Source organism: Neovison vison, chromosome 4 (assembly GCF_020171115.1).
Source record: "Neovison vison isolate M4711 chromosome 4, ASM_NN_V1, whole genome shotgun sequence".
In the NCBI taxonomy this organism is placed as follows: Eukaryota; Metazoa; Chordata; class Mammalia; order Carnivora; family Mustelidae; genus Neogale; species Neogale vison.
In genome coordinates this window covers 168,118,829-168,131,090 of record NC_058094.1, presented here as the reverse complement: position 1 = coordinate 168,131,090, position 12,262 = coordinate 168,118,829, and the positions used below count along the sequence as shown (strand labels likewise).

General features: G+C 32.1%; 1 protein-coding gene across 3 annotated transcripts in view; it reads right to left on the bottom strand.

The window, feature by feature from the left end:
* The window catches only part of PHF14 (PHD finger protein 14), a 171,818-nt gene that overhangs the window by 31,370 nt on the left and 128,186 nt on the right, over positions 1-12,262 (bottom strand). The window contains exon 17 of one of the 3 annotated variants that reach the window (XM_044246115.1): positions 3,343-4,119. The exons of the other annotated variants lie outside the window; for them this stretch is intronic. Coding sequence (XP_044102050.1) covers positions 4,107-4,119 — 13 coding nt within the window. The 3' untranslated portion in view covers positions 3,343-4,106. Of the gene's footprint in view, positions 1-3,342; positions 4,120-12,262 lie in introns of those variants that run through there. 3 annotated transcript variants of the gene reach the window in all.

Genomic DNA, 12,262 nt, shown 5'->3' with positions numbered 1-12,262 from the left:
AACTTTTAAAATAATACAAGCTTAAACAAAATTTTGTATTCTACCAATCATAATAACATTTCATATCAGTAAAGACATTTTACTCCTTGTATTTTACAATTTCAGTGCAAACTATCTATACGACCATTTTCTAAATGAAATAATTAAAAAATGTACTTTAGATCATATCTCACAAATATAAGACTAATGTGGAGATCTTCAACATTTTTCATTAGTGCCACTATAGACCTCTATTTTTATCACAGGCAATAATGAATGAATGAGTGGTAAGAAAGACAAAAATACTCTTTACCCATGAAAATATATTAACTGAAAAAAGTATCTGGATAATTACTGAAATCCAAATTCATATTTAATGATAACTTAAATAATAACATCAATTCAGTTAGCTACATCTCTAACAGCCAGATTACAAGATCCAAAGGGAAACAAAAAAATAAAACATGAAACAAAAAGAATTCATATAAAAATACATAATTAAGGTCAAGTACCGCCTCATAGCATGAGAGAATGATGAGACATTTCCATTTCCATACCTGAAACACGTCTGCTTTGTTTTTTAATAAACTGATCTCCATCTGCTCATGCCCTTGGAAATTTTTCAGCAGTACAACCTGCTGTGCTCAAGCCCCACATAACTTTGTATCTCCCTGCTCATAATTAACTAATTATGTTCTAATCAATAGTGTAGATCCTGATTTTACAATGTAAATCAGATAAATGAGATGATAGCTGGGGGTCAATCTCATTTTATTTACAAAACCCAGCATGAACATCCAATTTCATTATATCTTATGTACCTGAACAGCCGTGAATCTTATCAGCAGGTCTGCAGAAAGTCTTAAGAGTGAGCACTGGGATAAAGAGGCCTATGTTCTTACAGAGAAAGTATTTGCAAACCATGTCCATCTCAGAAATACTTTTAATCACAATCCTTAATAGTATGTAATTTTACAAAGTGCTGACTCAGACAGGTAGGAAAAAAATCTATCTTCATATACACGCAACCCTAAAGCTGAGTCTCTCAAACAAGTTTCAATTGTCAAAAATAGTTTCAGAAGATAAAAAAAATTTTTTTAAACATTACATTCCACTCTGCCGTAGAAAGTCCTTCTACAACTCCTTGAATAGAATTTGCTGAAATATTCATAAAATATTTCCATATTGTGAATCAAGTAAAAGAGTGGTAAGTTTTGTAAAATAAGGAACACTGTTTAAAAAAGAGTGGTCTCATTAAGTGATAGGAAGTATAAACAAGGAAATAGGATAATGACAATAACTGATTATTATTTATTGGTCACTAATCTATTTTTAATATCATCAGTGTAAAATCAGATAAACATCAAGCAATACATGAATAATGATGGTATGAAAGTGATACATAAATATTCTTTCTAAACTAAAGATGGATAAAGGTTAAAGCTAACCCTTGCATATTCAAACATAACCCGAATTTCCAAACTTTTTTTAAATAAACGAAGTAGTGAATTATGTACAAAGGCTATCTTCTTTGACTAATTTCATAAATTAGTTACATAAAATAGTGTTGTCCCTATAATAATTAAAATTAAAAACTTAAAAAGTAAAAAAAAATTGCTTAAATGAATTTGTAAAAAGAAAGACAGTGTATGTTATAGATACAACTCCTATAAACTTATCTAGAAACAAATATTGTTGGAAAACTTAAGGGCTCTTTTAAAGACATTAATGCCATCTTCTGTCAATTATGTAACCACAACACAACACAATGATTCTTTTAAAAACTATTATATACAAATGCTTCTCAAAGTGGTGGTCCCTGGCCATCAGTATCACTCAGGAACTTGTTAAAAATGCAAATTTTCAAGCCTCATCCCAGACCTACTGAATCAGAAACTGGAGGGAGACAGGAGGAGTAAGGTAGGGAAGAGGATAATAAAAAGATGGAATGGACAGCAATCTGTGTTTTAACAAATACTTCCTGTGACTCTGATGCACTATAAAGTTTGAGAATCACCACTATATACTACTATGTCATTCTTCCTGTACTTCTAAATCATTTAATTTCCTTCCTGATAGAATTAGTGTATTTTTCCTCTCTCTACTTTGTGAGAAATAGCTATCATTTATCTAACCTACCGATTTCACACATCTGTGAAATATGTATCATTTTGTACCTATTTTTTTAAGGGCACATTAATATCTCCTTTGGAAACGAGTTAATTATATACTGTGGAAATATGAGAGCACTTGGGAGATTATGAGGAGAAAATGTTTAATTCTACTCCCTTTAAAAGTTCTCTTACATGTTTGCAGTACCAATGATCTTATGAATTATGAGATTTGTATTTGTGATGTGTGACAAAGATTTTAGGGTTAGCAACAAATATGGAATAGCATATCTACCACTGAAGATTTTAAGATAGAGAATGATGATTATGTAGTATTCTAATTAAAACCAGGTGGAAAGGATTTTGAATAGTGACACCAAAACCACAAGGCTTAATGGTTTCTCAAAAAATCTAAAATAAAATGACCCACTAGTAAATTCTTACCATATATCAAAGGAGGGTGAGGAACATTAGCATATTCTTTTAAGGAAATGGCAATCTGTCATTTTACTTATTATCTATTACAATTAAGCAATAGTAATAATTATCAACTTTCTCTTCAGCTTATGTAGAGATAATGAGTCCTTATTCCAGAAAAAAAAATGCCTACTTGTTTTGCTACAGGCTATTAATAATTTTCCTCCAATGTTAAAAGGTCTTTTGATAAGTTAATAATCTCAGTTTATACATATTGTATATACATATTTCTTTTATTAAAAATCTTATCCAATAATAAGGTTCCTTACTGTAACTACAGATTACTGGCATACAGCAATTTCATATTTGCACTTGCTTTTGCTTATCTAAACATCGCCTATTCTATTCCTAAAGTTTAAACTATTTTCAATTGCCACTATACCTGAAAAGAAGTCCAAACCACATTTATAAATCAGGAAATTTCAAGAAACAGGTTAACAATTACATGTATATATACATTTCAATTTCAGCCAAGAGTCTCTTCTAAATCAGTTCAAGATGGAGTGATGAAATATTCAACATATTTCTGTCGTTGATTTAAAACTGGATCATTAAAACTTGAAGATCAAATTTTAATTCTGTAAACCTCTGGAAAAATATAGATGTTGATGAAGATCTTTCAGTTGGCAGGCTGTATAGTCATTAAGCTTTGAATCTCCCTTCTTATTTCATAACCTCAAATTTAAGGTCACGAAAAATAAAATTATATCGAACACAGAAAGTTCCTATTAAATCAATGAAGACTGAATAAAATTGGGTATTACTAAAAAATATCTAGAGATCAACACAGATATATTTTACTAATGAGCTTAAAATTTGAAGTTGTAAAAGTTTCATGCTAATAATATTAGTGCTTTCACACTAGGACTAATGAGCCAAAACTAGAATGGCATAGGCTTCACAAGTTTTTCACTTTTGCTGAATATTATAAATAGGAATAACCATTAAATAAGAGTCAATAGTTGTTTCCCAATGTAATATTTCACATATGAATATATGTTTTAAATTGGATGAAATAGAATAGCAGACTAGTGGAATGCATTGTCTTTCTTGTTTGTTACTGGTATTGTTCAACAACAATGAGTAGCACATTGCATTTAAGTCCCACAGGCTTCCAAAACTCTTCAGTAAGTCCAAACACTGCATATCATCATTTGCCAAAGAAGCAAGAGGGAAAGACATTACTTAATAGGACAATTCTGACAAGACATTATCTACTATTATTCAACAATGCACATATCAAATGTTTCTGATTAGTGCAAGGAAAAAAAAAAAAGAAGAAGAAAAATATAGAAAAAAATCCACACAGGCAAATTAACTGCCTTGTCAGTCCAAGCAACAAACCAATCAATTACATTCTATCCAAACCTGACAAGCAAAGGCAACTTTTTGCAGTGATAAGCTTATGGGAAGGACAAGATAGCTGTTCTCCTTTACTTTATGTACTCTATTGAGAGTGTTATCCACATTTTTAAAATCACACTTATAAAAGAGGTTTCCAGGATTGCCTCCGAGGATGAGCTGTGGCAGAGTTGGGTCTCATGAAGGGTATCTACACAGTAAAGTGATAAGAAAAGAACATTAACATTTAAAGATCATAGCAGCTCTGTACTATGTCTTATGAAACATACTAACAATACCACAGTAGATTCAAATAACATGATTTGGTCCAAAGAGATAGATACCCTAAACCTAAATGCCATGATCTTGTACAGGTTCTTACTGTTTAAAATGGAATCATATTATCCTTTGAAACACTGAGTTGCCTCCTCTTATATTATTGGTATTGTTATTATTAGCTAAAGTTGCAAATTAAATCTATCTTACTAAAACAAAAAAGAAAACATAAAAATGTTGGAGAGTTTATATTTACACAAGCAAATACGTATTTGATCAATAAATGTTTCAAGAAATAGAAGTTTGCTCTTTTTTCTTCAACTGTGGCAATTTAGTAAATGCTTGTGAAACTGCGGAAGGCATATTGAATGCAACTGTGCTGAAAACAATTACACCTAATTGCCATGTTACAGTAGGGCTGGTTCTGCTCGACTATAGTCTCAGGGAGGACGTTTTCAAATGATGTCTGTCCCCTGGGCCTACACTGCCTTCCTTTGTTAAGGAATATAATAGAAATGCTTGGCTACAAGTATAAAATGTATATCCTGAACTAGCTATTTTAGTGGGGTGTGCAACAAAAATGTCAGAGAAAATACCTCACTGTGAAGACCAGGAAGATTATGAATGTACTAATTTTAGCCAGATTTTTAACACTCATTCACCTGCATTTATTTCTCAAAACTTTTTCTATTGTTTCTTGATTATTTCACTAGTAATATGTATTCATTTGCTACCTTTGTGCCTTTATTTTCAGAGGAGAAATGTTAGGTGCTTAGTGATTAGAAGAGCATTTTTTTTTTAATGTGGTAAACACAGAAATTTATTTCCTTCAGATATCTGTCTGTACTTATATAGATGAGGTGAAACTGTCAAAGTAGTCACACATCATAGAGAAACTTCATTTTAGTATTTAATTCTACTAGAAAGATGTGTTTAATGCTTCTAAGTTCCATTGAGAAAAAGAAAGTGAAAAGTGGCACATCACAGACAAATATAGCACTACTGAGGAGAGCTACAACACCAAGCTGAATAATTTCCAAAGAAAGCAAAAACAAAACTGTACAAGAAAAAAAAGAATATAATGTGAAACATAGTTTTCAGAGAAATGTACTTATCACCATATGAGAAATAAACAGAAAGAGCTAAAGTCCTTTGTCAAATAACAAGGACATAGGAAGAGCTGAATTCCCTTGTTGAAAAGTCATAGCGCTAACTTTTCTCAGTGCTTCAGTCTCTCAGAGCTTTAAGCATATTCTGAATGTGATATTCTGAGAAGTGCTTTGTCTGCAACTTAAGAACTACTACATAAACATAATGTAAGGAAAGAAACCACACCATTTACCAAAGAAGTATAATTAAATCTTAATTACATGCACAAATGATGGAGATTAGCAGATAATCCAAAAGATGTATCTGTATTTAACTTTGAAAGGAATTTGAACATAAAAACATTAGATATCATGGAAATCTGTTTTAAACCCCAGTGAAATCTAACTTGAATTTTAACTTTGAAAAACACCAAAAAGCTATTGCTAATATTCTATCCTACAGTTTCACTTAATATTCTAAATTTCCCTTGAAGCCAGAATAAGCAGTGTGACTTGTCTGGGCTACTATCTTCCTAGGACAAAAGCCTGTGGTCTTTTACATCAGAGATCAAGTTGTGGCTTTGTATTTGTTCCGTATGTATCTAGTAAGCTTACTTAAAAATTACTGTAGAAAAAAGTAATTATTTTCAAAGGGCTTCCCTGATGCATGTACCAGTAGTCTGTATCTTGTATAGCTAGAATTGCCTGCCAAGAAGCATTTACTTCTCTTGACCCAATAAAGTCAAATATGCTAACACAGTGTAGTCTAGAGAGGCAGTATACCTAATGATTATGTAGAACATAAGCTACATAGTCAAGACTATTTAGACTCAAACCCTAATTCTACCAATTTCCAGCTGTGTGATCTTGGACAAGTAATTCTTCTCAGTTCCCTCTCCCATAAAATAAGGATAAAATCTGTATCTCTTTCCTGGGATTACATGAGATAAAATATGAGAAACACTAGCACACAGAGTGCCCCATAAAAAGCACTCAGTAGGGGCACCTGTGTGGCTCGGTGGGTTAAGCCTCTGCCTTCAGCTCGGGTCATGATCTCGGGGTCCCGGGATCGAGCCCCATATTGGGCTCTCTCCTCAGCAGGGAGCCTGTTTCTCCCTCTCTCTCTGCCTGACTGTGATTTCTTTCTGTCAAAAAAATAAATAAAATCTAAAAAAAAAAAAAAAAAAAAAAAGCACTCAGTACATCTCAGGAACTAAAAGAAGAGCAGCAGATTTATCAAGTAGTGTAAGTATTTATTGGAAGGGAAAAATTTATGTTTTAATACATAATTTATATAGTTTCAATATAGAATTGGAATAATTTCTATTTCATGATGTATCTCTGTACCTCAGTTACCTAACTTCCAAAATGGAGATGTGCCTACCTCATAGGACTATTGTAAATACTGAATGAGATCATACATTTAGAGAGCAAAGAATAGAGTCTGGGACATAGGAAATATCTAACATTAGGATTATTTAAATTCCCAGCCCATAAAGACTTTAAAATAACATTTTTAGGGTTCAATTACAAATGTTAAAAATATAAGATTCTTATACATTATTACCTAGATACATCTATCAACTAAAAAATTCATAACCAATGTTATTTTCAAATTTATTTCACCTCTAATTTCATTAATATTGTTTATTTCATAAAACTATGCAAAACCAATACAAATCGAAACCTTGTTATACAAGGAACAGATGAAACAGGATGTTTGATTAAAAAAAGAAAGAAAAACCAGAAAAGATAGTTGGTTTCTAATACTAGGAATTGGATTATGCATATTTTGTATGACTCCAAGGACTGAAATTATTAAGGAGAGACATGTCAATCACTTAAGAGAAACTGCCAACCATCAGACCTGCCTTAAGAGGAAATGGATTTCTTATACACTTCTATTCTCCACAGCAACTCATTCCCTGTCTCTTAGTAGTGATACTGGGCAGATGATTCAATTATCAGGTGAATGGTGGATTACATGCTTTGAGATTCTTTTCAGGACTGTACAGTGTTTATTCTGGAGCTTCTTCAAGTTACAAAAGTTACAAAATTTGAGAAAAAATGAGATTGATGTCTTTATTTCACAAATGAGAAAAATACTTTAGAGATAACTTAATTCAGGGTCATTTATCTAGCCAAAAGCAGAACTGTGGCTTGGGTTCCAGTGTTCCCACACAATTTAAAATTTAATACATAATCCCATCCATATAACTTAAAATATTAACACATTGTCATGGAAAATAAGTAAAAGATTTCAAAAATAAATTTTACTGAAAAATAGATGAATGAATGAGAAATATTTCACTGCTATATATGCTTATGTTTACTACTCCAAAATTACTCCGGAAATACCACACTTCACTATGTAATTAATATATACCATGTTCAGGCTTTTGTTTTCTTTAAATGCAAATTACTAGTTTATAATGTATTTAATTTAAAAAGAAAAATAAAATCTAAAAATTCAAACACCGATAACATGAAACATACAAATATTTATGGAATCATGCAAAGTTAGTTACAGGTTAAAAGTTTCAATTAATATAGATCTAAAAGTCAAAGAATGTCATATTAAATACTGACTGTGTAAGGCAAATTAGCCAACCTACACATCTAACAAAATTCACTAAATCAACTTAGTTATAAAAGAAAAAATATAATGAGTAAAACACCTTCTTTTTAATGTAATTTTATCAGAATATCACCTTAATAAGAAAAATTACCTTCATTATCTAAATATAAGTATTATGAAAATTAAACATCTCTTTCCAAATTTTTGCTAGTAGAAAAACTTTCTTAAAAAATAACCAAAGTTTTCTTCACCAGACCGAGTTTATTTTCTAATTTCCTCTTTAGGATCTAATCTTTTTATGATGTACAATATAGCATCATTTTATGTTCAAAGACATTAACTTAAATCACTGATCATTGTTTTATATAAACCCAGGTCTAAAGCAAAAAGGCAACATTCTTGGTGGTAGGAATGGCCAAGTAGCTTCTACAAGTGGTGATATAAAGCATTCAATTTTAAATTTTAGACTGTCATGCCCGTAAGATTTAACTCTGTTATCCTAAGTCTGTTCAGTAAATGTTCATAAGAGCCTTGGAAAATTGCATTTGGAGAATAATGTAAAGCGTAGCCGGGTCAAGTGGAGAATAAAGAAGCAAGAGAACAGTTGGCCTACTCTGTGAGCTTTCTACATTGACTGGAGTTGAGGTTTAAGCCATTTTACCAGGCAAGAGAAAAATCCAAAGGTTTGGAGGATCTGAAATATATTACAGCAACAGAATGCAGTTACATACTAACAGTAAAAATGGATATAGCCAAAGCAAACAATGGAATCCATGGAGAGATAATCAGAAGTAAGAAATACAGAAAGAAGGCAAGAGAAAACACTGAAGCAGCCAAATAGAACAGTGAAACAAAGTAACATAGTAGAGAACAGTGAAACAGATATTGAGAAAGATCTCAAGGAAGCCACAAGAATGAAAAGGGGGAGGGAATGGATATCAAGAAATGTTATGATGGAAAATTGTATGATGGAAAATTGTTTCCAAATTATTCTGATATTTCTAGTTTTCAAATAATACACAACAGCTATATTTAAAAATTTTTTGGAACAAAGTCATAATTATGAATAAAAGTAAATATATTAAGATGCTATAAGATTAAAGGAATTTAAACTCTTAGAATTTTTTGTATTTTTATAATGAACAAAATTTAAAATGTTTCCATGTACATGCCTTTAATTTTTTAAAAAGATTTATTCATTTATTTATTTGAGAGAGTGAGAGAGTGCACAAGCAGGGAGGAGGATCAGAAAGTGAGGGAGAGGCAGAACCCTAACTGAGCAAGGAGCCTGATGCAGGGCTCAATCCCAGGACCCTGGGATCATGACCAGAGCCAAAGGCAGAGGCTTAACTGACTGAGCAGTCCAGGCGCCTGTGCCTTTAATTTTTTTTTTTTTTTAATTAACAGACTTTATTTTTCAAATTTTAGGAAAATTGAGTAGATATACAGAGATTCACATATACTTCTTACACACACACACACACACACACACACACACACATATACTCCCTTTAAATTTAAAGTTTTTATATAATGGGCACTTTTGATACCTCAAGGAAGAAAAATGAAAAAGAAGAATGCCAGGTAGAAATAGAGGAAGAAACAAACATGCTGAGATTTGGGAATGTGCACACTTCATTGATTCTTATTTAGTGTAATGATACTGGACAAGTCTCTGAGTTACAACAATGAAGATAAACAATGAACTTTTGAATATTTAAAGGGAAGGGAGATTTTCATAGGAGAACTGAACTAGCCTTAACCTCACCTCTGGCATCAGTGTGTGTTTCAAGATTCTTACATTAATTGTGAAGAAGTAAAATAATATTTGAAGAGTGTCAGTGATACAATAAGGATACATACTGTAAACCCTAGGGCAAATATTAATTCTTAAAACAGAGTCTAATTAATAAGACAACAGTGGAGATAAGATAGAATCATAAAAAAAATACTCTATGCAAAAGCAGGCAGAAAAAGAGAATAAAAAATAACAAAGAACTGATAAAATAAATAGAAAACAATACCAAGATGGTAGATATAAATCCAACCATATCAATAATGACATTAACTCTAAATGGTTTTACCTCATGAAAAGACTGAGATTGTGAAATTGGATAAAACAGCAAGTTCCAACTATATGCTGTTTACTTGAAATACAATCCATTTTAAATATAGTCTGTATACCTGAGTATTCATATATGTATGGAGGTATATATATATCATAATTATAAATATATAGCTAAAAGTAAAAAAGGGTAAAAGATATACCATGCAAACAGCAATAAAAAGCTTATTGGAGTGCCTGTAGTACCATCAGACCAAGTAAGCCTCAGAACAAGAATATTACCGGCTATTAAAAGGGACATTATATTGATAATTCACTAAGAAGAAATAAGTATAAATAATAATGTATAAAGCAAATGCTAATAAAGCTTAAAGGTGATATATACAAATCTACAATTATAGTCAGACTAATACTCTTCTCTTAGTAATTAATAGTATAAGTAGATAGAAAGTAAAGTATAAAAGTAAAATATGTATAAAAACACTTGAATAATATATCAACCTATTTTTATAGGACATTCCATTCAACAAGTGATGAATACACATTCTTTTCAACTTCACATGAAATAAACCTCAATGAATCTGAAAGAACTGAAATCATATAAAATATGTTTATGATACCATTTTGGCCAAGAGAACTGTGTTTCCTCACTAAACACTCTAAAAGTCAATGATCAGTTTCAACTAGGAATGAACGGGACTCCATCTTAAAAAGACTTTAAGAAACCCAACTCATTTGGGTTCGATCAGTCAATATGTGAGCTGATGCAAAAAAAGGCAGGGGATGTTTTAACTCTGAGGTACCATATCGATGTTGTTCACTTCTGATTTGCGTGTGTGAATGTGTGTGTGTGTGTGTGTGTGTGTGAAAGAGATGCAGTTGGGGGTGGGGCAGAGAGAAAGAATCTCAAGCAGGCTCCATACCCACAATAGAGCCTAAGGCAGGGCTCACTCTCACACTCCTGAGATCATGATCAGAGCTGAAATTAAGAGTCGGATGCTCACGGACTGAGCCACCCAGGTGCCTCTATTCACCTCTGAATTTCTGGAACTAAGTCTAGCATCTGGTACAAAGGTACAAGGAATAATTATTTGCTGAATGAATGTTTTTCTAAAATGTTCTACCAAACAGTTTGAACTTAGTACATTAAAAGGGTGAATCTAAGGGCCAGAGTGAGAACTGGCATAGGTACTATCAGGTAGCTAGTACCGGTGAAGCTTTGTAAAACCACAGATACCCAAATTCCACTCCACAGATTGAGAATCTATCAATTCAGAATCTCCAAGACTGTGATTTTTATTTTTATTTTTTTTTTGTTTTTGGTTATCATTTCTAAAGGTGATTCAGAAAGCTTAAACCTTAGCAAGCTTAAAACCATTATCTTAGGGCTTCAGCTAAAAGGATTTCTGGAATAAAACAGTGGTTCTCAAAGTATGCCCAAACTTTCAAAATCAGCATTAACTGAGAACTTGTTATAAATATAAATTTTGAGGTACCACCCTAGGACACTCAAAATTCTGGGGCTTAATAATCCTCTTAGGTGGTTTGAATGTACCCTGAAGATTAAGAACTTCCACTTAAAGTAGAGCAAATAGAGCTGGTATGAAGAAAAAACAAAGTGGCATGGAAAGGAAGTTAAATTACTACTACTGCTGCTACTACTACTACTACTCTTAGTAGTAAGAGACAAATTACAAGTATTTCATAACTTTACTTAAGGTGGACCAAGCTGACATTCAACTGCTCAAAGATGAGTTTTATTTACATGGAGATATTTTGGTCATGAAAACAAATCTTAAAAGAACAAGCAAACAAATAAACCATAGAATACCGCACTATCTCATCTTGAGGATTTCCTACTTGGCAGTTAAATTACTTTGGAGTTAGTGTGTGACCCAAGGACACCTTAGTGTGTAAACCAAGGACACCTAAAGCCAATTCTTTCAGCTCCACCATTCCTTCCCCACCTCCCCCCAAATTTTTTCAGTTCCTCCATTCTTATAGAACATGATTTCCTGCTAGCCCTTCAGTATCCATTCAGAGACATAGTCATTTACTTAAAAGTAAAGGTAGTAAAGTTAGGATTGGATAATTGAGTTATACAGAACAAATCTTTAACAGTTACCAAATCTATAACAGTTATCAAATATATTTCCAGAGTTTGATTCCTCTCTATTATTTATAATTCCATAACTTTAAATGCATTCTGGCGATTTCTAATTAACACTCCTAAAAAGGAATCTCACAATTCCCTATAATACCATTCATTTATTTTGTTTCCAAAAATTAAACATGGCTGCTCATCTTTCTGTTACTAGTATCGTGATTCTTTCCAATTAGTTATCTT